The 26,178-nt window shown below is 37.7% G+C and overlaps 1 protein-coding gene across 1 annotated transcript; it reads left to right on the forward strand.

The window, feature by feature from the left end:
* Window positions 1–1,828: 1,828 nt before the first annotated feature.
* On the forward strand, window positions 1,829–25,038 carry LOC122093808 (RNA polymerase II C-terminal domain phosphatase-like 1). The gene is made up of 17 exons (XM_042664297.1): window positions 1,829–2,662; window positions 3,563–4,039; window positions 4,703–4,913; window positions 5,110–5,267; window positions 5,383–5,453; window positions 5,661–5,766; window positions 6,467–6,550; window positions 6,847–7,404; window positions 7,512–7,575; window positions 14,175–14,308; window positions 14,403–14,456; window positions 16,178–16,274; window positions 16,667–16,893; window positions 17,022–17,108; window positions 19,981–20,046; window positions 20,137–20,210; window positions 23,842–25,038. Exons 1-17 carry the CDS (start codon window positions 2,408–2,410, stop codon window positions 23,945–23,947), a joined length of 2,829 nt encoding a protein of 942 aa, XP_042520231.1. The 5' UTR covers window positions 1,829–2,407; the 3' UTR covers window positions 23,948–25,038.
* Window positions 25,039–26,178: the final 1,140 nt, after the last annotated feature.

Here is a 26,178-nt window from a genome sequence, read left to right on the forward strand (position 1 = left end):
AGTGGCATTCGGCCTCCGTTGAAGAGCGCAAGACAATGTGCTACTTCTTGGACTTTCAAGACAATGGACTGTGGGCAAGAAATATGGCATAACCAGTGACTGAATGTCCTGTAGTGGGGCAGGCAACCCAATATGAGTCTAAAAAATCACTAAGTTGGAGAGTGCTCTTAACAGAGAGAGAAAAAAAAAAAAAAACAATTATAAAAGGGGACTTGAAATAATGCAATAACACATGATGCAACATCCGTGTGGGGTTGAAGGGGCTGATGCATGAACTAGCTTTGAAAATTAACCACAAAGGTGGTGTTGGGGTGTGTGATTGTAAGGTAAATCAAACAACCAATAAGCCTGCGAAATTTGGGAATGATCAGCCAGAGGGCGACCGATGTCTGGATCTCACCAAATATTATGCTACATGGGGAATGCCATTGGTTTGGAAGTAAGTAATCTCGATTAAGAGAAAATGTCAAAGATGTATTTGCATTGGGTGATGAAGACCCTATTAGCGCTACGTGTGACCTGAATGCTAATAAATTACTTAAGTTGGCTTAAATCCTTTATATGAAACCGATATTCAATAAATGATATAATGCCCTAAATTGCCTTATGATCATTACCCGCAACAATGATATCGTCGACATAAATGATAACAACAATATAATCGGAAAGAAGTGGACTTGATGCAGAGGGAATAATCATCCAATGATTGGCGGTAACCAACATCTTTAAGGGGAGTAGCTAAGAGTGAAAAACCAAAATTTTTGACACCTGTTTAAAACCATACAAGGATTTGTTGAGTTTGCAATAGCGAGTCTCTCCCTATTTGGAATAACTAGGTGGGAGATGCATGTACACTTATTCTCGAAGATCCCCACGGAGGAACGCATTGTGAAAGTCCAACTGGTGGAGATGCCAACCATGAATGTCGGCAATAGTAAGGAGGCTGCAAACAATAACCAATTAGGCAATTGATGCAAGTTGGCTCGTGCAGGACTCCTTCTAGTAATCCGCTTAATGAATTCCAATTGAATTATATTGGGTTTCCTAAATAACGCAAATTAAATTAGTTATCTGAAATATTAATTAATTTGGTCTCAGTTGGGTTTCAATCACTCTCTTCCACAAGTTCATAGTATAACTCATAAATCTTGCTCCTCTATATGTATTTTAGTTTTGAATATCACCTTCTATTTTTAAAAATTGGTACCGCAATCCTTCTTTTTTGTTCACTTCAGATTTATTTTTTCTCATGCTCATAATTCTACTAAACAACTTAATTAGAAAAGTGATTCCATTATTTATTAAGCTCTCCCATAATTCTATTGGATTACAATTTGGAAATGTTTTATCTATTTTCATATTTTTTAACGATTCATTACTTCAATTATTCTATTTTTTCGTATCTTACATAAAATTAATTTAAGATTTTCTTAAAAAAATAATTATTACAATATTTAAAACAATATTATTTGTATTCTGTTAGCTATAAATTATAGAAATAATTCAATAATTTCCCATTTCTATTTAATCTCTTCATCATTCTTAAAACATCATCCTCTCTTCTAATGCAATGCATCTACATTTTGTTTTAGGGGTGGAAGATGTCAAGATGTGTTGGTGACAACTTGGTGCCATTGGGTGTATTAGGGTGGAAGGAAAGAAAAGATTTTTGACTGATTTGGATTATTATAAGAGAGTAATCACATGATAAGTACATGATAGGCCAATGTATGATGACCTGGACAGACAGAATCCAACTATTCATTCATTAATTTAGTGAAAAGAAAAAATAAAGATGAAACTGACGGTGTTTGGGGCCTTGGGTTAATTTTTCTAAGGAGAATTTTATTTCCTTGCAGCCATTTTCCCACTTTTGGTGGTGTATTTGGGAAATGGTTTGGACTTACTAGGGTTTTCATTTTCTTTCAGCTTCTCATCGAACCCTAAAACCAGAGACTGGTTCGAACATTTTACCTTCTACCGATCGATCGACGATCGATCGATCGATCTTGATCTTGATCGCTGTTGATCGTCTTCTCAGACCTAAAATCTCAGGAACAGAAGAGACAAAATTCATAGAAAAAACACAGAATTTTTTTGGTTGTAATCGGTAAAACTGGGTGAGATCGGCTCTTAGATTCAGCAAAAAATGCACGGAAACCGAAACTCAACCCAGATGAAATCAACGCAAATCTAAAGCATCCTTGATGTTCGTTTCCCTTCTCCGATGGACAACAAAACCCTATCTTTGAACTCCTGAAAGAATCTGTATTTCTCCTCTAATGATGAAACCAGGACTTCTGTTTTTACTGGACAACCGTTGAAAGGGAAATCTCAGCCTCGATTTGTTTAATCCAAGCAAGATTTTTGATTCTGGAGCAGTTATTCTTTCTGGGTCAGCATTAAAATGTTCAAATCGGTGGTTTATCAGGGCAATTCTCTACTCGGGGAAGCAGAGATATACCCTCAGAACCAGAAAATCGACATGACGAACAAGGAAATCAGAATCTCTCACTTCTCACAGCCGAGTGAGAGGTGTCCACCACTCGCAGTTCTTCATACTATTGCCCCCTGTGGCATTTGCTTCAAAATGGAGTCGAAGGCGCTGTCGGGGGATTCGCCGTTGTTGTCTTTGCACACCTCTTGTTTAAGAGAGAACAAGGTACAACCAAACTCAAAGCGAAAATCAGCTCATCAGAAGAAACTAGCTGTCATTTAACTTCTTACAAACGCAAGAGGATTCTGAACTTCACTGGAACAGTAAACCCTCAAAGTAACATATGAGTTCTGACAGTTCTAGTGAATTAAGTAGTTGCTTCTGGATTTGCTGTTCCTATGCATTTGTTTTTTCTTGTCTCCACCGTCTTTTGGACTTATTTATGAACTGCTGAACTCTAACTGAAGGGGAACGTGTTCCATCCGTCTTAGAACATCTCACTTGCAAAAGTTATAGTAATTTCTAGAATTAAAAGTGGTATCATGTGTGGAGTCTTACAGATGCTAAGAAGATAATGTGTGGTGTCCAGTATCTCTTATTAATGCTGTTAAGATTGTGGTGAATCAGTCCCACAATTTCCTCATCTTGATGCATTATTGATGAAGGTTCAGTTTTATTCATTCATTTTTCAAGTTATGATTTTAAAATGTCTGGGAGTATGTAATGAACATCATCAGGACCACCCTTGAACTTTACAGGAACTATTAAAGCAGGTACGATAATGTTGCATGATCTGATGCTACTTTTCAGATGGAATTGATTAACTAAGATGGTTATGGACATTACATCATCATGTAAAAGACACACAAAGGATTCAAAAAGAAAAAAAGCACTTCATGTGGTGGTTCTTCTGGATATATTCTCTTATGAGAAATGTCTAACGAGCCGATATACCATGGATCTTTCTTTCATTTTTAAGATTTATATCTACAATATGACATTTGTACTAATGATGCTTGTTTAGTAACCTTCCATTCTATGCTTTCTCTTTTTCTTTCTCAAAACCATGATGCAGATTCTTGCTTACATAGTTTTTGATGGTGCTGGGTGCATCCGTGCTTACAGACTGCAGTCATTCCTCTTGGGGAAGAGGAGCTCCATTTGGTTGCCATGTCTTCAAAGAATAAAGATGAACAATATTCATGCTTTTGGGGTTTCAATGTTGCACCTGGACTTTACAATTCTTGTCTCATCATGCTGAACCTTAGATGTTTGGGCATTGTATTTGATCTTGATGAGACACTAATAGTTGCAAATACAATGCGCTCGTTTGAGGACCGTATTGATGCCCTACAGCGGAAAATAAACGCAGAGTTGGATCCACAACGCGTTTCTGGCATGTTAGCAGAGGTCAAGCGGTATCAAGACGACAAGATAATTTTGAAGCAATATGCTGAAAATGATCAGGTTATTGATAATGGGAAGGTAATTAAAGTTCAATCTGAGGTTGTTCCAGCTTTGTCCGACAACCATCCGTCAATTGTTCGGCCACTTATAAGGCTGCAGGATAAGAATATTATTCTGACCCGCATCAATCCAGTGGTATGTACTTCTCAATTCCAATTCAATGAAAGGCCCTTAATTTAATCGCAGAAATGTGTTTCTGAAACCATGCTTCTAGTACTAACCCTACTGCCACATACAATGACATAAGCACAAACGTCAGCACACGTGCAGGCTGCGTTTGGTGATGATATATGTTTCACTGAGGGAATATATTTTTCTGGATTTCATTTTGTAAATGACTCTTTTTCTTGGTGTCCGACTTTCATGCTCTATAAAATTAATGCTTTAGATTATTCACAATAAATGGGGAATGTATGCATGGTCATCTAACTATACGGTTGGTGGTCCACGGATGTTATCTATGTGTGCCAAAAATTGATCTAATTCAGATGGTTGTTCCTGTTTAGCGATCCGCTGTTGTATTTGTCCCCTTCCCCTGCCATAAGGAATAATAAAAAGCCCCTTTACTTGTTTGTCCAAAAGAATCTTATTCAGAATTTAGCTACTAGGTTCATCAATTGGAATATTTATCACTTACCTAATGGAACTCATTTCCTGGATTTGTATTAGCTTGATTATGAAGCTTGTAAACAGCATATTCGGAATATGAACTATGAATATAACTTTCTTGTTATACATGTTACATTTTATGCAAGTTTTTGTCCAGATCTTAACTCGTGCGAGTAATCTTCCTTACAGATTCGTGATACAAGTGTACTTGTAAGGCTGAGACCTGCATGGGAGGATCTCCGAAGCTACTTAACTGCAAGAGGTCGCAAACGTTTTGAGGTTTATGTCTGCACAATGGCTGAAAGAGATTATGCTTTAGAGATGTGGAGGCTTCTTGACCCGGAATCAAATTTGATAAATTCAATAGAACTGTTGGATCGCATAGTATGTGTCAAGTCTGGTAAGTCGTGAACAAAGTATTCTGCGTGAGTTGCATGGTTGCTTCTCATATGTGGTTTGCGTTATGCAATTTCAGCTTGTCATCTGAGTTCTGTGGACTGTAGACAATGCCACTTTTACTCTTCGTCTATTGTTTTGTTTTATAGTGCACTCATTACCTCCTACATTGCCCTTGTACCATTTGTGAAATTTTATAGGTTCAAGGAAGTCTCTGCTCAATGTCTTTCAAGATGGAATCTGCCATCCTAGGATGGCCTTGGTGATTGATGATCGCTTGAAAGTGTGGAATGAGAAAGATCAACCTCGGGTGCATGTTGTTCCTGCGTTTGCTCCATACTATGCTCCTCAAGCTGAAGTATGCCAGATTCCTCTATGAAGTTTACTGCATTATTCTCAAATCTATAAACATGAAGTTTTGTTTACTCTTTCTCAGACAAAAATGCTACTTATCATCACAATTCCACTTGCAGGCAAACAATGCAGTTCCAGTCCTATGTGTTGCAAGAAATGTTGCTTGCAATGTTAGAGGTGGTTTTTTCAAGTAAGAAAATAATAACCATCCTAATTAACATCAAGTCGTTATGCCTGTGCATCTATTGTTTGTCATTATTGAGTGTGACAGCCTTCCATCCTTTACATCCATCTGTTGTCATCTTTATGCCCAACTATGGAAGTCCTAAACACACTTGATGTGGATTTGTGGAATTCCTGTGGCATGACATTGTCTTGCTTAACTGAATTTTGGCAGAGAGTTCGATGAGGGTCTTCTACAAAGGATTCTTGAGGTTCATTATGAAGATGATATGACAGATATTCCTTCTGCTCCTGATGTGAGCAACTATTTGATCTCGGAGGTAAACCATGATAGAGTTTGTTCTCTTTCTCTCTCTCTCTCTCTCTCTTCTTTCTCTCTCTCTCACATAAACCAAAAGCACTCTGCTGGACAATATAAGAGGAATCATCTAAGAAGTGGGTTGTACCTTGGAAAGAACATTGCCTGATTGAACAATTCTATTCCCTCCGTGCTGTCTCATTATTTGGCTGGGGCGGGCCTAAAATGTCTTTGGGAGAAATGGTGAGAAGCGAGTCAACAGACATGCATGGATTAGGGTTGACGTCAAATATGGTTTGAATAAGGATCCATCTACCTGACCCCATTTAGCTGGGATAAGGCTTTGTTTAGTTGAGTTGAGTTGCATGTCACTCAGAGGAAAACATGGCAAATGCTCCATAGTCTTTCTTTGGACATTTTTCCTTGCTGGACTCTTTGAATGTGATTAGGTCTCATTACTCTCTATGTCTCAGAATTCCTGTTCTCCATGAATAGATTGTACATGACTTGCAGCCTGACAAAAAAAAGTTGGACCTCTATTGTTTCAAGTCACTTGACCAAGGAAATGCTTGCTAATCCCACATCAAATTTGGGGATGCTAGTTCTAGGGTGTCAACTTAGGAGACTGTTTTCCATGAGTGTTTATTAAATATTCAAATTTGATTTCAGATATCTTCTTAGTTTATCAAGTAATTGACACCCTTCGATGAATTGCTGTTCAGGATGATGCTTCTGCTTCAAATGGAAACAAAGATCCCCTTTGTTTTGAGGGAATGACCGATGTTGAAGTTGAAAGGAGATTAAAGGTGATTTAAATTATTGTTGCTATTGATGTTCTCGTACTCTTTTTTTTTTGTGGGGGTTGTGTGAAAAGATATCTCTGTGTTGGCTAAGATATGATCTACATCCTTGAAATATGTTCTTCTATTATGCATCTGTGTTCTATTTGGAGAGAAATGTCTGGCTTGTAGGCTACAAGATCTTCCTTTGTTATTTAATATACTGGACATCATTTTTTTTTTAATCAAGGAAATCTGTGTCCAAGTTTGCGTTAAAATGTGATGATACTGATGAAAGTTTGAATTCTATTTGAATCATTTAGGATGCAATTCAAGCATCTTCTCTGGACCCAAGGCTTGCCCCTCCCCAACATGCGGTGACGTCATCATCTGCCTCAATTTCACAGCCAACTTCTCAAGGACCAGTTTCTTTTGCTAATAAGCAGTTTGCTCAAGCAGCCTCATTGGTTAAACCATTGGTTCATGTGGGCCTTTCAGAACCTACCTTGCAAAGTTCTCCTGCTAGAGAAGAAGGCGAGGTCCCAGAATCAGAATTAGATCCTGATACAAGGAGGAGACTTCTTATATTGCAGCATGGGCAAGACACAAGAGACCATACCTCAAGTGAACCAGCATTTCCGGTAAGACCTTCTCTACAAGTTTCAATCCCACCAGTCCAATCTCGTGGAAATTGGTTTCCATTGGAGGAAGAGATGAGCCCTAGACAACTGAACCGAGCAGTACCCAAGGAATTTCCTTTAGAACCAGAAGCAATGCATTTTGATAAGCGGAGATCTCATCATCCTTCTTTTATACATGGAGTGGAGAGTTCTATTTCTTCTGATAGAACTCTTAATGAAAACCAAAGATTGCCTAAAGAGGTATTTTTCTATGTTTGACCTTATACTCTTTACTTTGCTGTTGAAAAATAATGTGAAAAATTGTGGTTGATGAATCATAATGATCTGATTGGACTGCTCATGTTCAGGGACATAATGGAGATGAAAAGTTGAGATTAAATCGATCAGGATCAAGTTTTCAATCATTATCAGGTAGGCTGTGATCACAATATAATTGCATACAGCATACTAGAATGACGGCTATATTTGGATGCTGCATTCAGAATTTAATCATATCCTATCTTTTTTGTGGCTCTTGTTGCTATTAACTTTTGGATGTTTCATGGGCTGATTTTTGGTTTCATATTTTGTTCCCTATCTTTTTGATTACTTGTTCCTTGTTGTCATGTATTTCATTTGCTATGAGTTTCTAACTGTCAACTTCTATTTCTTTGTTATACTTTTGCTTAGTGGGCTGATCCTGTGCCCTGTTACATAACATTACTGAATTTGAGATGTTTACTAACCATCACAATGGGGTGGCAATTTGATGCATTGGGTCTTTACCTTTATTTGTCCTGTGATATCTATGGTGGTTGACCTTGCGGCCTGATCACCACTGGTTATAGTCAGGTGAGATCATCCAGAATGGCACACTTTCCTTTTTGGCTGCATAAAAAAATTGTCATTCCCTTTTTATATTTTTGTGTGTGTGACATGTTTATCAAGGCACCGTGATGCAGGTGCACAGCCTTGGACCGATCCAAACTCATATGGGTATCCAGATGGAGATGAACCGGATCCAATTTGGAACGAAAGCTATCAGGATCTTTTAGGATTTATTTACATCTATTTTAGGGATTAACATGCAATATTTTATTTTGTTTGCTTAAGTAGGAGATAGCTATTAGGGTTTAGTTTCCAATTAGTTTCAATTAGTTTAAGTTTCCAAGTTAGACTAGGTTTCCTTTCATGTTGGGTTTTCTTTTGTTATTTATACCAATGTAACTGATAGAGATTTTAGAGTTGAATGATTGTTTTTTTGGTTGAAACCTTGGTGGGTTTGATTGGTCGTGTGACCTTCCCCCACCCCCCCGCCCCCCGGGTGCAACATCTCTATTTCTCTTTTCTCTCTTGGTACCCTGTTTCTGAATGCCAGTAAAGGATTTACTGTATTGAGTTGATTTCTCTTGTGTGGCTTTCCTTCTCTTCCTGAAATTCTGGGCATACACCCTCCTCTCTAGGGCGACTCTTACTCTAGATCCCTGCTCCCCATCGGATTCCCTGTTGTGAGTTACAACTCAGATTCAGGTATGGTATCCCTTCCATCGCCAGGTTCAGGTTGCAGAAAATTTAAACCCCCTTTTCCTTGAGCTGCTGGGGCTGTGCTTGGATGATCTTGAGAAGCCGGCTTGTTCCGAAGCCTTGCCTGCGGTTACAGGCCAAACCGAAGCCAAAACAGACTCAAGGCCTCCTGGTCTTTCCGCCTGGGTATTCTGCTATTGCAAGGTAGACGAAGACCCTTCATCGGATTCTCTCGAGAGTCCATAGGCACTGTATTTACCCTTTAGTTTTCCCATAATATCTCTATCCTAGTCCCATTGAATGATTAAGTCTTTTCCATCTTGTTATAATTGCTTTATGGTTGATTTCCCATATTGTCCCTCTCTTTTAAGTTTAAGCCCACATGTCCCTTTAATTTATTTTATTCCTCGTTTACCCTTTTCTCATCAAACGGCTCATTCCCTTTCTAGTCTATTGCTTTGTCACCACAATTACAAAATCACCATTCAATCTTAGATTTGAGCTATTGCTTAATTGGGTGGGCCACTAAGCGACCCGAAATGGGTTTTGGAATCCCGGATCTGCATCACACCGTTTGTTGGAAGGGTGCCTTGTTGGTGCGGCCTTGATTTGCCCCCCTTCCAATGCCTAGGGTCGCCTAGACGCCAGACAACTATGATGTGTGATGTATGATGTTAACTTATTACCATGCATGATTTCATGGACCTTTTGTCGGTTGCTTTTGTTAGAATCAATACTTTGGAGGTTTTTTTTTTTCCCCTTGGCCAGGCATGGTGTATTATTACCATACCCAGTCTCCTGTCTTGCACAGAAATGAAATTTCTAAGTTTCCAGTTCTGTTTGAATACCCATTAAAAAAAGGGGGGGGGGATCCCAGGTCAATTTCATCTCATGGTTTTAATCAAATTACTAAAAGTACTATTGCACCTGTTGCCGAACCCAGCCTCCTGTTATGCACAGAAATGTGACTTCCAAGTTTCTAGTTCCGTTGCATGGCTAATGAATTATTAAAAGCGACCTTGTATGAAAACACTGTCACCATTACCACCCCATGCTTAAATATGATTAACTCCATTAATGTCTTTAAGAACCTTGAAATTAATACCTCGATTGTAGAATGTAGTAGAAACAATCATATATTTGTCTTGGTATCAAGGCAACATATAAGTTCCATGCGAGGGATTCATGCTTCTATCTCACAGGTGGTAGCATCATGGACTGATAACTGAAGGACGGATTTCCCCATGATGTGAAACTTTCCTACTCTTGGAATACTTGCATTCATAACTAGAGCTTTCCTCACTTTATTATCTTAGAACTTTAGGATCATGAGAAACTTGTGAACCCTCAGTTAAAATTTTTTTTTTCTGGCCCATCTATCTGAAATGAGGAATCTATGCTTTATCTTCCGTTCACTTTTCTTTTATATTCTAACCTAATGTATCTAGAGTATTCCAAGTAATGTATGGTTCAGATTTACCATCACTATTATGACTATTGAGTTGTCAAATTGACTGATGATTAAGTAATTCATCATGTCTTTTTCTTTGGTTCTTGAAGCTGGAGAAAGCATCATACAGAACTGTGGGACAAAAAATGTTCAGGCAACCTTAAACAAATTCAGTTTTAATTGAAGTAGGTCAAAAATCAACTCAATCAATTCAACACCCCCCCCCCCCAAAAAAAAAAAACTCAAATCAATTTGAGTTCAGGGAGAACTCAACAATAAAAATGGGTTCCAGAACTTCGGGTAAATATGGTTGTTCAGATTTCCATTCAATCATATTCTTTTGAAGTCAGTTATGTACATATGAACTAGAAGTGAGGTGCTAGCGTTGGAAAAAAGCCTCAAAGCTAGTTGCAGTGACCAAGAAGATCCCCCCCTCTTAAAATGGAACCATTAGTTTTGTTTTTTTCTGATTGTTGAACCATGAGTTTTGTTCCTGTTTGTTTCGTTGTAAAATTTTCTGTGCAAAGGATATTTTATATAAAATATTTTCTCCATTTACTTCTTTTAAAAACTTTCAATGACTTTTTTGCATTTTACTTTATGTAAACAGTGGAAAATCTTATTTTACAGAAACATTTTCATTTTCGGCCTTTTTACATGGAAACAACCATAGTTGTCATGGTGTCTAGACGACCCAAAGCGTTAAAGGGGGTTTGGACGCAAGGTGACACCAACAAGGTGACTGGATGCTAGGTGATGCCTTGACAACTGTAGTGATATAAAAAACATGTAAGCCAATACCTACAAGAGAGAGGAGGAAGAAGAGAGGAGAGGCAATACGATGGACAGAAGAGGGAGAACCCTAGAGCCACGGGGTTTCAGAATAAGTCCTATTGTGGTCTAGGTTAACACTGGTAATCTATTAAGAATCCAACTCCAAGTTAAATTACAAATAATGACAACTTAAAGCTAATAATAACTGCTTAGCTATTAACAACCACTTAACACAACTCAACTTAACTGAAACTGTCCCCCACATGATATACTATTCAACACTTCCCCTCAAGCTGGAGTATATATATCTCTCATTCCCAACTTGAAACAACCACTAAAAAAATGCATACCTAAATAACACCTTAGTGAACATATTGCCAAGTTGATTGCTTGAGTTAACAAATGGAGCGGAGATCAGTTTCTGCATCACAACATTCCTCACAAAATGACAATCGACCTCAACTTGATTATCACTATACATCTCCATAGGTTTAGTGATTTAGAATTCCAGTTCTTGAATGAGAGATTTCAGCCATATCATTTCAGTTGTCGTATGGGCCATATCCTTATACTAAGCCTTTGCACATGACCCAGCCATTGTTGTTTGCTTCTTCTTACTCTTCCAAGTAACAAGATTTCCACCAATAAACGTACAATATCCAGTGGTGTGATCACCATCAGCCAAGGTTCAAGGTATCGCATTTCGACCCATAGGGAGACCGAAATTTCGGTAGAAACTTGGGAAATTTCGAGGAAACCAGGAAATTTTTCTCAGTTAAGTAGAAACTTTGGTTTTGACCCCCCAAATGTGTTTTTTTCTGCCTGATTTTTTGTGTACGTCCTATTTTAGACATTTCTAACCCATTCACATAATTAGTTTCATGGAAAAAACACCTAAAGTCATACTTGTGGTGTTGACCAAAGTTTGCCAGTGTACGTTGAGTCGTCGACTGAAACTATACTACATAAGTACATATATAAGTTACTAGCAAAAATGTAAAATACATTATTAAAAATTTAAAACAAACAAAACATAAGGATCTAAAATAAATAATAAAATTACATAATTGTGAGTTATCTCTTAAGTCTCAATAGTCAACACTTAACAACCAATTCCAAGTAGTGTCTAGGCGGTTCTGGTCCACGAGCTGCGTACCACTGCAGATGTCGTTACCGCTCCTCTGAATGCACTATATATGAGTCTCATGACATGTTTTGGTAGTCCGTCATTGCCCATCTATAAGATGCATCATCAGCATTAGCTAGGAATCTCAACCTAGGGAATGGCTCAGTCATAGTGATAGGATGTGGATGTGGCACACAAGGTTGGGATGGATACCCAAAGATATTGTCAACAAAAGATGACCCACCCCCTGAACTACCCTCCTGTCAAAATGAAGTAGAAGATCCACCATACTACCCACCACCATATCCAAATGAACCGATGCTCTCAAAGGATGGCACACAAGGTTTGGGGAAGATGTGATTTACCTTTTTGGTCCAAACTCTCTTCCTTAGGTAGATTTGCTATGAATGTGTAAGATTCAAGCTTAGAATGAAGATTTGATGGCACAAGGGCAAAATCTTGAGTGTTTTCCCAAGTTTCCCACTTCAAAGAGAAGAAATAGGGTCGAGTAAATTTTGGAATAAGAATGCTTGGTTTTCCATTTATCAGGAAGATATGGATAGATCTTCAGTGATTGCAGATATCATTTTGCACAGAAAACCCAAAAACAGGCTATCGCCAGTTTGTGTGATTGGTAATATTCTTCAGAAAAATCAAACCTGGTGAAGAGGAAACACCAAGTACTTACTGCTGCAAGTGATATCTTTCATATGGTTGATAAATTTGATGTAGATACAAGCAAGGGGGAAACAAGTTGGTAACATATATGGAGGAAACCCTAGTTTATTTTCATGTAGTCTTAAACTAGCGTTACATAGTGCAGATATGGCAGCATAGGTTGCTGCAAACCACAAAGGAAATGTTAAAGGACTTTCAAATCAGGGTATAAAGGAGTGGGAACTGGTTAACCTGGCTCGGATGCCATGTAATGGTATAAAACCTGTAAACCAGTACCTGCAATAGAAAGAGAAGGAGGAAGAGAGTGGAGAAGAGAAGAGAGGCAATACAATGGTGAGAAGAGACAGTACCCTTGAGCCGCGATAGGATTAAGAATAAGTCCTATTGTGGTCTAGGTCCACACTTATGATTTATTAAGAATCCCACTACAAGTCAAATTACAAATGAAGTCAACTTAAAGCTAATAATGACCACTTAATATAACTCTCAACTTAACAGAAATCTCCCCGTCATGGAACACTTTTCAACAACTATGGAAATAACGAATCCTTACTAGAAATTTCACTACTGGAGAAAAAGGATTTCCCCGTCTGGTTGGCCCTTTCTTTCATGCGCCTACTGTATCTAGAAAAGAGTTGGGAACTTAGGTAGAAGATCATGGTGTTGTTGATACGGTTCTGCTTCACCTTGGGAAGGGCAGGGGGGGGGTGTTAGGGAGGGAAGGCAATTACTTAAATCAGAAGCCTTGAAACTGCTTGCATCAACCAAGAAGAATATATCTCTTCTTTCTAAAATGGAGTCATGAGTTTTGTTCCTTTATGCATAGAGCTAGGAGTTTTGTCTAGTCGTTATTTTCTATCTATGCACCTACTCTTCTGTATGGAATTAACACTTTACTTTAGAAAAGAGTTGGCAATTTAAGTGGTAGATCATAGTATAGTTGCTACTGTCCTGCTTTCCCACCCACCTTTTCTTTCGTTTTTCTTTTTTTTGCTTTTTTTTTTTTTTGGGAGGGGGGAGGGGGGAGGGGATGGAGGATTGAAAAATTTGTTTTAATGCCCTGAAGAAAATCTTGTCGGCAGATTTCCTCCTACAAAGGCATCAATATTTTGATATCTTAACAGTATTTTATAATTCTAAAAGATGTCAAGCCATATTTTGTGTTCCTCATGTACTTCTGCTCTGAATTTCTTCTTTTGATTGCCAAAAAGAAGGAAAAATTAAGAATTTCTGTAGTTGATCCTTTCTTCTAATCGGTGGATATGTATTAATGGGCTTATTAGGGTGCCAAATATTTTACCTTCCCCTCTTTTGAGCTCATTGGTCTTGAGTGATTTGTGATTTTGAATGATTGATGCCTTCTTTAGCACAACCCCATATACTCCACAGAAAGACAAAAAAGAAGAAAGACCGATGATTATTTCTTTAGTTGTTGTGTACGATTGTCTTGGCTAATGTTATCAAAGTTTCATTGTAAAGGTGAAGAGGTGCCTTTGGGTAGATCTCCTTCTGGCAAGAGGGATCTTCATTTTGATTCTGGACGTGGTACACCTCCATATTCAGAAAGTCCTGCAGTGGCCCTACAAGAAATTGCAGCAAAATGTGGAAGCAAGGTATTAAAGAAGGTTCTGGTGTAATAAAGCTAGAGATTGGATACTTGATCAGATGGTTCTTTTGTTATGTTACATTCCTTTTGCTTACTTGTAGGTGGAATTCAGACCTGCTTTGGTTGCTAGCATGGAACTGCAATTCTCCATTGAGGTATCTTAGCATATTGATTGAAGAAAAATGTTTAAACATTTTCTATTTCTTGCAATGTATATGATGTATACAAGCACTACAACAAACAGTATAGTTGTAGGCTTAAGAACACCCAGGCCCATACTTAGGTCCATAGTTCTTCTACTGGGCCTTTTGGTTCAGGCCAGATCGAGCCCATGTTCTGGGTGTTTTGGGTTCACTGTAAAACTAGAATCGTTGGGTGTGATTTAGTATTTTCTATTTGTTAAATCTAAGTCTAATTTGACTATTTAGTAATTAGTAGTTACTACTTGACTATTACTTCTATATCTCTATTTTATTCAGTTTCTTATTGTACAAGGCAACCACTAACATGTGTGGACCTCTTTTTCACATTTTCTATTTTTCTGTTTTCTTTCTAGAGGTCGCTACAACCATATACATATTGTAAGGGCCTTAGTGCCTATACCCCACGATTTATTGAATGAAGAGTGATTGGCTTTTTGTGCCGTAGTTGCTGCGAGAGACAGTTGAGTGGTGAGATTCCATTTGTGGTTAGTGAGATACTGACCAAGGCCATAGGTGAGAGGCCTTGGTCGTATCCCCTATTCCTTCCCTCAATCTCTCTTCCTTTCTTCTTTCAAATTTCAGATTCTAATTTCAGACCTGTGTTGTTACGTTATTATCTCCTCATCTAACCATGAATTCTCCAAGGGAGTTTGAAGTGTTCTTCTGCTGTTATTACCCTGCATCTACCAAGAGTTGAGCTCCATTTACTGGTTAGTTTGCTGGATATTAGTAAGTTACTAATTTCAGTACTTTGCTCATATGTCGTAATCTGTCCATTGAGTTACTGCCATACTCTGAGGTATTGTTCACCTATCCTTGGGTGCTGTTCGACCTTAGTTTCATGATCGTCTGAGTTCTGTTTTGAAAGTATTTTTTTTTCCTATTCTGGCCTTCATTCAATACACCATACGGTTCTACCTTGTGGTTATTTGCTGCTGAACCTAAGAATCCATTAGTAGAGTGTTTTCTTGTAAGGTCCAAATATAAAATATTGGCATCTGTGGGCATATGGCGCTATATGTGGGTCCAATTTAGGAGATTTCATTGATCAGAACTTAGCCTGAAGGATGATTGCATCTATTCATTTCATAATTTTCTTTTTTTGGCAGCAACCGCCATCTTGTATTTTCTTCTTTTTCTTAATCCTTTTTAATCATCAAAGATATTTTGATAGGTTGGATACTAAGTTTTATTAGATTGTCTTATTTCTGTATTTGAAGATGGAAATCCATGGGTTAGTTTTACTGAGTACCTTACAGAAACCCTTCTTAGCCCCTTTGTGCTTGTAGTTGGTAATAGTACATATTGTGCAGATTTTCCCTATAAAAGAGTGATTTAGATTGTCAGGTTTTTTTTTCCCCCAATTTGTTAATCCAGTTCTTTGACTCCAAGGAGATGTTATTCCTTATTTGATCCTTTCCCTTTTCTTTTTGATATATTAGAAACATGATTATTATTACGCATTTGTTCTGGGGAAAGGTCACTACATATGTACTTCACATTTTTGTCGAAACCATAATACCTATAGGCAATAGTTTGTTGGATCTGAACGTGTTTGGTTCAAGATATGATTTACTTGTGCATGTATGAGAGCAGTTAATCAATGCCCCATTCAATTAATGTGTTTCGTCCCTTGTCCAGTAATAATAATATTAATGTCTTTGCTTTTGTAGGTCTGGTTTACTGGGGAAAAAATTGGTGAAGGAATTGGTAAGACAAGGAAGGAGGCTCAGCAGCAGGCTGCCGAGAGCTCTCTCAGGAATTTGGCCAGTAAGAATAACCTACCTTATCTTGTATATGTTAGTTTTTGCTGATGGCACTGAAATTCCTTTTATTTTGATTTGTACTTGCACATTGCAATGCAATGCTTGTCTTGTTACTGTTCCTATCTTATGCATTAATTTCTCTCTAGCCTTCATCATATTCAGTGTGTTATGAGATTTTCACAATAAGGCTTGTTGCCATGCCCTGAAATTTCCAGATTATCTTCATATACTGCTTATTTTGGATGGAATGGAATTTTTGTAGGCATTTTTGTTTTATATTTGCTCCCTCTTTTTGCTTGTCCAATAGAAGGTAGAGTTTTTTCTGAAAAATTGTGCCTCTTAGATATCTACATTCTCTTCTGCATATTTTGACAATGTTGGATACTGTATTTGCAGGTAAATATCTATCACATGTCAAGCCTGAGGTACATGGGGATTTGAACAAGATTTCACATGCAAATGAGAATGGCTTTGTAGGTGATACAAATTCTTCTGGGTATATGCCATTCTCCAAGGAAGAATCTGTTGCATTTTCAACTACATCAGAGCCATCAAGGTTTATAGATCCAAGGACAGACGGATCTAAAAAATTGATGGGTTCTGTTGCTGCCCTTAGAGAATTAGTGAGTAGCCATTTGCTTGTTTCTGTTCAAATTTCTGTTCAAATTTCTGTTCAAATTTCTGTCTATTTCTGTCCATACTGTTAGGTTTGCAGTTGTAGTTCAGTGACATGGAAGAATTTATTTTTCAGTGTGTGATGGAGGGGCTTAGTCTAGTTTTTCAACGTCAACCTCCACTTTCAGTAAGTTCAATGCAGAAAGGCGAAGTATATGCACAGGTTTGCATTTTCCATTATGCTGTATTTAACATTTAAACTGAAATATAGAATTGCTTATTCCTTTGATGTTCAAGTTTCAAATAGAATAGTTATTTGGTTGGAATTTGTTCTGTTTCAACTTTGTTAAAATGATTACCAATTTATTATTTTAAAATATCCACGATAACATGTACTGAGCACTCCCTGTACTTGAATTTGGACTTAGGATTTTATTGATTCAGTTGACTTTTCAGGTTTAAACTTGTTGGTTCTTGGTTGTCTCTTATTCTTGTATTCCTTGTACTGAAAGAAGGAATGACTACTGTAACTGTGGTAAAAGTAAAACCAATTTTTGTTCCTTTATTTTTCTTTGTAGACATTTCAGCTAATGGGCCATCTCTTGGATAAGCTACATCTTAAAGGCATATGGATGGGAAATTTGATATCTATTATTACTGAAAACTTGAGAGCCAAAATAATATAATATTGTTCAGCAGCCTGAGAGAAAGCAAATGTTTTGATAATAAGGGATTGATGTAGTACTGTATTTGAATAACTCAAAACAGTAACCAGAAATGGATAGGATCTAAATTCAGAGGACAAATCAGGTGTAACAACGAAAACTGATGAACAAACAGCAACCAAATATGAAGAACAGTAACAGTAATCGATGTAGGGTAGAAGAGTTGATGCAGATTCTTCACAAAACTAGGCTTGTTTTATTAGGATTAAGTCTAGGGTTGGGTTGTATATGTGTTAGGCCTTCAGTCCATGTGATTTGGAGTGTAATGGGCCACTTTTATGGGCAAAAAAGAGGGGCTTTAAGGTTGCATACGGGATTACTAGGTTGTTTCTTTTTTCATTAGTTTCCTTTTAAGTTGGGTTTAATTTAAGTTATTTTTGTTTTCTTAGGAGTCAAGTCATTAGTAGTTAGTTTCCTTTTTCAGCTAGTTTCTAATTTCAGTCTTTAGTAAGTATTGTATTAGGAGACTAAATTAAGATTTCCTTTTTAAGGAACCTTCTGTTTTGTAATTCCTTCCCCCATCAACATTATAAATAAAGAAGAGGAGGCTCCTAAAGCTCAAAACGATTTTGATTGACAAATTAATGGCTGCTGCTGTTGTCTTTTCTATGAATAGTTGTCTTGTGTTTGATCAAGACTGATGGAACTAGTGTTTGATCCAATTGACTCTCTGTGGTGTGAAGTCCGAGAGGTTTTTCTTCTTTAAGCTATCTTCTTCTTCTCTCAACCATCCAAGGAGTCACAGTTCAAAATTCAGAAGCTTCTATTTTGGTGTTTGGCTGCCTGAAACAGTTTCAGCCATCAGAATTGCTGAAACTAGGATCGATCGCCCTTCCCATCTAGTACTCCACTCAACCCAATTTGCAAGTCATTCTGACCTGTGGCTTGTGATATATTCAAAATCACCCTATCCTTGTCCTTAAGTGATTTTTACCCAGTTGACAGACCTGAAACTAGAATCGGAAGAACTAATCTGTTTCCTTCTGTTTCTATGGATGTTTGTTCATGACTTATGATCTGATATGACCCTATTCATATATCTGATTTAGTCCTTTCAGCTGGTTTATGTTCTGATCTCATAAACTCTAGTTTCTGAATCCGAAATTCTAATTACAGATCTTATTATTCCTTAGTTCTGATCTGTTTGTTTTGCTATTCTGCTGTAGTTTGTGGTTGTTCTTTGACTAAAGAATCCTGCAGTTGTGAGCCTGGTTGGACTTGTCCAAGTCAGCTTTACATTAAATTTCCAGCCCCAAGTTAGGTTCTGAAATTGGATTAAATAGTCCCACTTGATCTCTGAACCAGAACTGAGATTTGAACACAAAACAGTAGTAATCTGAGAACAGAAACAGTAGCTTGATTCAGGTTCTGTGAAGGGAGGGGCAGAATTGGAACTATGAGGATATCTCCAGATCTGACTGTCAGAATTGTGTCAGATTTGAATCAGATCCTGTTTTAATGAAATAAAGGGCCTGGTCAAAAGTTGAACGCGGTCGGATGGCTGAATTGCTAAATCCAGAAATAAAAAAGCCTTGCAACCAACCTTCTAGAATACTTGAACAATCCAAGGAAAACTTGAAAAACAACACTTGTAACAGAGGGATTGAAAGATAATAAGAATAAGAAAACCAGTAGCTTGTAGAGAGGATTATCAATATCTAACCATCTGGCTTTACAAGTTGATCGGATCAGACACCGATTCTATCACCTTGATCAAGCACAAGGAAGTCTTCACACATAAAGAGGAGCAGCAATTTTCATTAATCAAATTCGTTTACAATGCTTGATCCTCTTACAAACTTATATGGAAAACTCAAAAATAGATTTAGACACTAAAAAAGAAAGGTCTTGCCCTATCCTTAACTAATTGGAAAACCTAAATGACTAAGAAATTGAAATTACAAAGAAAATAGACTCAAAACAAGACTAAGCTTATATAATCCTAATCTAGCCAAACTAAAACACTTAATAGAAAATAAAATATAGAAGTAAAAACATTAACTTAACTACTCTCATATGCCTAACCTATAACCATATTAAAGACCCATTAAAGTGGCCCATTACAAAGAAAACCGTTAGATCTAAAGGTCCAACACTTAAATAACCCATCCCAAAGCTTATTTCCTAATAATAACCCAATTAGATATTTAATCTGCATCAGTTATCCATATGATTTCCAATATTTATGACTTCTAGGCTTACCATCTCACTTGATTGATTCATTAGTTGGCTCTATATGCATAGGCATGAATGTTACCTAAGTTTTATGCTTGGTCGAAGCTAATATTTTCCTGGGATTACTTGAATGGAATTATGAATATAGCCATCTGGTTGGAAAATGGATAATTATGGTTGGGTAATGTGTTTTAGGTTGAAATAGGAGGCCAGGTCTTTGGGAAGGGAATTGGGTCAACATGGGATGAAGCTAAACTGCAGGTATTGCACTCCCTTCGTTCCTCTTTGTATTGTTCCTCCATTTTTTTGCATTTGTATTTAGTCTGAACACTTGGGCTGCCCTTTCATTAGGCTGCTGAAGAAGCCCTTACAAGTCTGAAATCAATGCTTGGTCAGTATACCCAGAAACGTCCAGGCTCTCCAAGGTGAGTGATTTCATCTTTAGTTAGACTATATTGTTTTTATTATTTTTATGGTTACTGTTGCTTATTCTTGTGTGCAAATTCCCGACTAAGGGCAAGTCCAATATCTGTGTTAGACTTCAGGAGACAGATCTTACCCACAAATCCCTTTTTAGTATCTTTTAGTTTGGCTTTGTTTAATTGCAAGGGAAATGCATATATATATTTTTTTGTAAAGTGGACTTTATTTTCGAAGTAACTTTAGGTGTATGGTTGCTAAGGTAATGCGTTTTACCTGTAAAAAAAATTTCACTTCTAGGTTAACAAACCCCTTTTTATTTCCCGACTAAAAGTAAAGTCAAAACCCATCTCTGCGCTGCGCTGGCTCTCTTTCCCAGGAGAAGTTTGGAAGCAAAACTGACGGAGAGGACCTGTTCTCTTTTATGAGTCACAAAATAGCAGCATTAGCCGTCTCAAAGACAAAGTTCACCTCATCCATTCTGTCCCCGCATCAGCCAGCGAGAACCATATCGCACCAGCAGAGAAATCCTCAATAGCTTGCTGTAATGTTCTTGAAAATTCCCAGTGGCCTTGGACCATGGTTCGAGAACTCGAGCGCGAAATTTCGCATGTTTCGCAGGTATCGACACAGGTCGAAACGAAACCTTAGGGGATTTTAAAAAATTACCTATTTCGACCTGGTTTCGACATGTTTCGACCGAAACATGGGAAATTTTGACCTTCTCTTGTGCATTTTTTCTTCCAAGTGTGGGAAGCTTGGGGAAACAGTTGAGATTTTCATTTTTTGGCACCTATTTATGCCAAATATCAGTTAAGTAAATGTTTCATTTACTTGAGATATTATTCATAAATAAGGAAATACCCCTTATTTGAATCTAATAAAAATAATTTAAAAATCAAATTCCTAAAGGATAAAAAATCAACCCCTCAGTCCAAGAACAAAAACTGGATTTTGGTTATAGGGGCAAATTTTAACTTTTAAATGCTGGGGTTTTTCTCAATTATGAAAATTTTATAAATCCTATAATGTTAAAACATTGCTAAAAACCAAAAGTCCAGTAAAGTAATCTTTTGTTTTGATATCCATAAATTTATTTTCATTCAGGCGATTTTAACAGCATTCACGCACTTTAAAATAAGTTTGACCGGAGCATAACTATGTTATTACAACTCAGATTTAAGTAATCTTAGACTTGTTGGAAAGTTGATTTTATGTTATACCTAATACAAAAGTCTCATGTAAAAATAAAAATCATTTCAACAGTCAACCTTATTATAGAACAAAAGCATTCTTTAAATGTTGATTCTTTATAACTTAATGTGACTTAATGTTGATTTTTTATGATTTGATGTGGCTAAATGTTGATTTTGATGACTTGATGTGGTTTAATATTGATTTTTAATGATATAAGGTATATATAGCTTACTAAATAATGTTAGAAAAGATAACATGCATGCCTTGAGGGTAGTGAGTCACTACTTGGATGGAACCACCTAGACACTCTACTTGGAATTGAGTCACTACTTTTGAGTGTTGAGTAATTGAATCACTATTGTTCAGTGTTGATAGATAACTATTGATGATGTAATATTTTTATCTATTTTGGATCATTTGGATTATATCTTATGTTTTGATGTAGATGTAGATTGTAGACTATATATAGTCATTATGTAGTAAAGTTTCAAAATTTAAGCCAACAAGTCAGCGTAATGATTATCGAACCTTTGGTTCACCACATAAGTAAGACTTTATGTGTGTGTGTGTTTTTTTTTTTTTTTTTATAAAACTAATGATGTGAATGTGTTATAAATGTTTAAAATAGGTTGTACACAAAACATTAGACAAAAAAAACACTGTTTGGGGGTCGAAACCTAAGTTTCCACCATACCGGGAAAAAGTTTCGTATCCTCGAAATCTCTTAGGTTTCCACCGAAATTTCGGTCCACCCAGAGGTCGAAACCTGGTCGAAACCCAATACCGTGAACCTTGCCTTAGACATCTTCTGAGAGTTGAGCATGATGTGCCCATTGCATCTGAAACCACAAGGCCAATGGTGTTTGGCAGAGTGTTGTGTGAGTATAGATTGAGAACGTGAGATGGTTTTGTATGAGGTCCTCTTTTTCAGAAAATTTGCCGATCAAATGGGTACCAGTATTCAAATTCTTGTCTCATCTTGCTAAGAAGAGAATGAAGGATACACGATGCCTTTGGGAATGGCCCACCACTAAACACGAAATCCCATATCTCACATGTCATCTGCTCACGCTTTACAGGATTTACCGAAGAAGTACACTCATGCATATCCCCGTTTTGCAAAAGATGAGCAATGGTGTTACAGGTGGAATGTAAGGATTGTGATTAATCAAGGAAGAAAGGGTTGGAGTAGAAGAAGAGTGATGGTAGAATATGTATTGTGAGTAAAGTCTCACTAACACCAATATATTACTTCACTAACATATTTACAAGTAATTACACATACCTCCCTAAGGAGGGAAAAAGGGAAAAATTAAAACATAACATGACAAGTTACTAAACTACCCTTAGAGCAACTTAACTAATATTTCTAACAGTTGCCAACCCTTAGAGAAGTTGGATGTTTGTGGGTGCATATCCATGAAATTACCAGTTGCCAACCCTTAGGAAATTATGAAAGATTAGAACTCCTAATTTTGAGGAAAGAATGTTCAGTGAACTTGAATAGAGCTGATTGGAGGGCAAGGATCCATGTAGCCGACTCCCTTTAGCTGGGATAAGGCTGAGTTGTTGTTGTAGTGTTCAGTGAACTTGAGATCAGTAACGATGATCCAGCTTTGGTCATTGACAGTTAGATCAGTGAGGAGAGACCCTATGTCGATCATTTGAACAGCTGCAACCAGCAACAACATACAGAGGATACCAAAAATGAACTCCAGATTTCAACTTTCATATTCTCAAAAAATTTGATCAACAAACCGGAAAGTGTTCGATAATTTGTTTTGTTAAGATGTAAATCATGGACCTCTATCATTTCTTTGTACATTCATCTTGGAAAACCGTTGGAATTGCTTGAAATGTTTTGGAAAATGTCCGAACTCGGAGTCGAACCCAATGGGTTCACCCTTTTGGCAGAGCTTGGTGGTCTGAAGCTTGGTAGTTGCTCTGCTAAATTAATATCACTTCACTTCCCCTTTAACCAAATAACTCAAAAAGGAAATAAATTCCCTTGCAACCAAACAGAGCCTAATTAAGAATGTTTACTACAGCTGTGTAACATTTGCCATTACTTGTTTGAAATGTGTGCTTTTGTTTTCCCTTTTTCTTTTTTCTTGATGCGAGGGTGGGGGGGGTGGGTGGGGGAGGGTATGTGATGGGCCATGACTGTCAAGGGATGCACTTGGATAGATAATCATTGAAAGAATTTGTTTCTGTACCTCTCATTTGCTTGATCAGATTCCCTAGCCCCTTGTGCCTGTTATTTAACAGCACAGCTACAAATTAAAAGAAGAGTAAAACTTGTCCATTTATAACCTCCTTTTTTTTTTCTCTAAACAGTTCTCATCAATGCTATTCAAATTTTGATCAGATATTCCCTGTTTTTATGTTTGCTATTTTCTCCTCATTGGCTTATTCACCAAGTATATCTATGTCATTCAGATCATCACAATCAATCCCAAGTAAACGTTTGAAGCCAGAGTTATCACGGGTATTGCAGCGGATACCTTCAGCAAGATATGCGAAGAACACACCTCCTGTGCCTTGACAACAAGCACATCATTTTTACATTTTTGGTGAGCAGTTGTTGAGAGCTGTTAACAATACATTGCAGAAAGCTCAGGACGTTCGAGATCGATTTCCAGGACTGTTATCCACGACCAACCTGCAATTACTTTTTAAGACATGGTTCCAAGGGAAGCTGATTGGAAGGGTGCTGATTCGTTCGAATTTTCAAAGTCGCTGCCAAGCAACTGGAGGGAGAAGTGGACTTTCAACCCGACATTGCTGCGTTTACTGCAGTTCTGAGTTGTAAATTTTTTTCTCTGGATCTTGCCCTCAATTGTTTTTGTGGGTTGGGTGGAGATGGTGTTTTAACGGTTGAGACATTAGATTTTCTCTTCAGGCTCAGGAAGTGCTGGCCGCTCACTGTAAAATATGATGGGGTTGCAGATACCCAATCTTTTTTTGTGCAGGTCTTGACATATCTCAAATGCCACCGTCTTGCCGAGAGCTGACTTGGTTTGAGATTTTCAATTTTCCAGAATATGATGTTTGTTTCATGAAAAATGATGGAATGCCATTTGATCCAGCTTTTGTCCCTTTTTTGGGGTAAGTTAAAGAAGGATATTGCTGGGAATGTACAAGCAAAGCCAGAGCTGGACAGAGATATGTGCATGTAGTACGTTCAAATCCCTGTTTACACAGGCCTATTACCTCTGCTTGACCTCACTGTATTATATTTAGAGGTCAACGGTTTCTTATCAGAGGGTTACAGCCCCTCGTATCAGAGAAAAGGGCAGGCCCTTCTCGGCATGCTCCAACGTTTCTTTAACAAGCAGAGTGAATTAAAGGGCAGCACGCAACTGTGGGCATTAAGGGAAGGCTTCTCAGTCATTCAGGCAAGAGTATGGAACCACAGTTCTGAGCCCTAACATTCTTGATCCTGATTCCTGCAACAGGTGCCATGGAGATTTAAGATTTGATGTAGCTATTGGAATTGGGAGGTGAGTTCAAACATTATCATTTTTGGGCCATCAGACGTGTCTAAATGGGAATTTTTATTTATTTTGCTCCCAAGGCCTAATCAAGTTGGGTACTTGGATGATCAATCATTTGATTTCTAATTTCTTCTCAAAATACATGTTTCTCAACTTTCCTAATTCCCTTATTAGCCCATGAACCCCATAAAATCTGCAGATATTATTCAGAGAAGCACTTGAACCCCCCCCCCCCCAAATTAGTGTGTGGGGGAGGGGGGGGGGGGAGGGGGTGGATATTTAGCTTAGGATCCGGCTCTTCTTCAACTCGCCCAATGCCCCAACACGCTTCCGATAACTGGGAGGACCCGGGTGTGCAGTCACAGGTCCTCCCAGTCATCTGATTCACATTGGGCGGTTGAGGCACAGGCACTGGAGAGGATCCTGATGCTTTAACTTGCCGGCATGAAGACGTGGATATGAATTTGAGGGTGGTGGTCACTTCTGGGGTCTACAAAGGTGGACTGTTTGTGGACTTTCTTTTGGAGGAGGGGTGTGAGAGGGAGAGTTTCTCTAAGTTGTCCCAGTATTTTCCCTGTGGTAGCTCAATTGGGCCTTTAAATTTGTTGATAGGTTGACCCAATGATCCCTTGCTTAAGCGTTAAGTTTCAATCTAGATGAAGTTTGCATATGGGCAAATTGAATTATTAAAAATTTATTAGATTACTCAGAGACTCAAAAGTACATGCCAGGTTTTAAAACAAGGAATTGGGGATTGATCCCACAAACCCTAGAATTTATATGGGAGGGCATTCCCTTACATGAGGTATGAGGAGGGTGTATTTGGACCCAATATTTTTTTTTATAGAAGAAAATATTATAATTACTCTTCATTTATTGGGCAAAAGTCCAAAATGCCATTCACTATTCTTAAGTCCCATATGATAGCCAAAAAAGGGTTGGAGAAGGGATTCTCTTTTCAGTGATGGTGAAGGGAAACTAGCCCTTTCCTTGATGTTCTCACTGAATATGGAAGAGTTTGTTTAGCCTCATGATTATTGAGCAAGAATGTTGCAAAATTTTATTCCACTTGATCGGCTACGTGACAAATATATTTGTGTTGGGAATCATACTTGTGACGTATAGAGATACACTTTCATGCCATAAAGTTAAAAGTCTTGTCTCTTGCCTTGACATTTGAAGGGATTTTTTTATTCACACCTCTAAGATTTCAAAAAAAAATTGTAACTCAACTGTTTTTTACCATTTAGTATGATATTTTTCGGGAGGAAAAAAACAG

Source organism: Macadamia integrifolia, chromosome 11 (assembly GCF_013358625.1).
Source record: "Macadamia integrifolia cultivar HAES 741 chromosome 11, SCU_Mint_v3, whole genome shotgun sequence".
Lineage (NCBI taxonomy): Eukaryota > Viridiplantae > Streptophyta > Magnoliopsida > Proteales > Proteaceae > Macadamia > Macadamia integrifolia.

Excerpts from the sequence above, each read along its gene's own strand:
- LOC122093808 (XM_042664297.1), top strand. The coding sequence starts at position 2,408 with ATGTTCAAATCGGTGGTTTATCAGGGCAATTCTCTACTCGGGGAAGCA. Across the intron at positions 4,040-4,702 it reads TGACCCGCATCAATCCAGTG|ATTCGTGATACAAGTGTACT; the intron begins GTATGTACTTCT and ends TCTTCCTTACAG. Across the intron at positions 20,047-20,136 it reads GGGATGAAGCTAAACTGCAG|GCTGCTGAAGAAGCCCTTAC; the intron begins GTATTGCACTCC and ends CCCTTTCATTAG.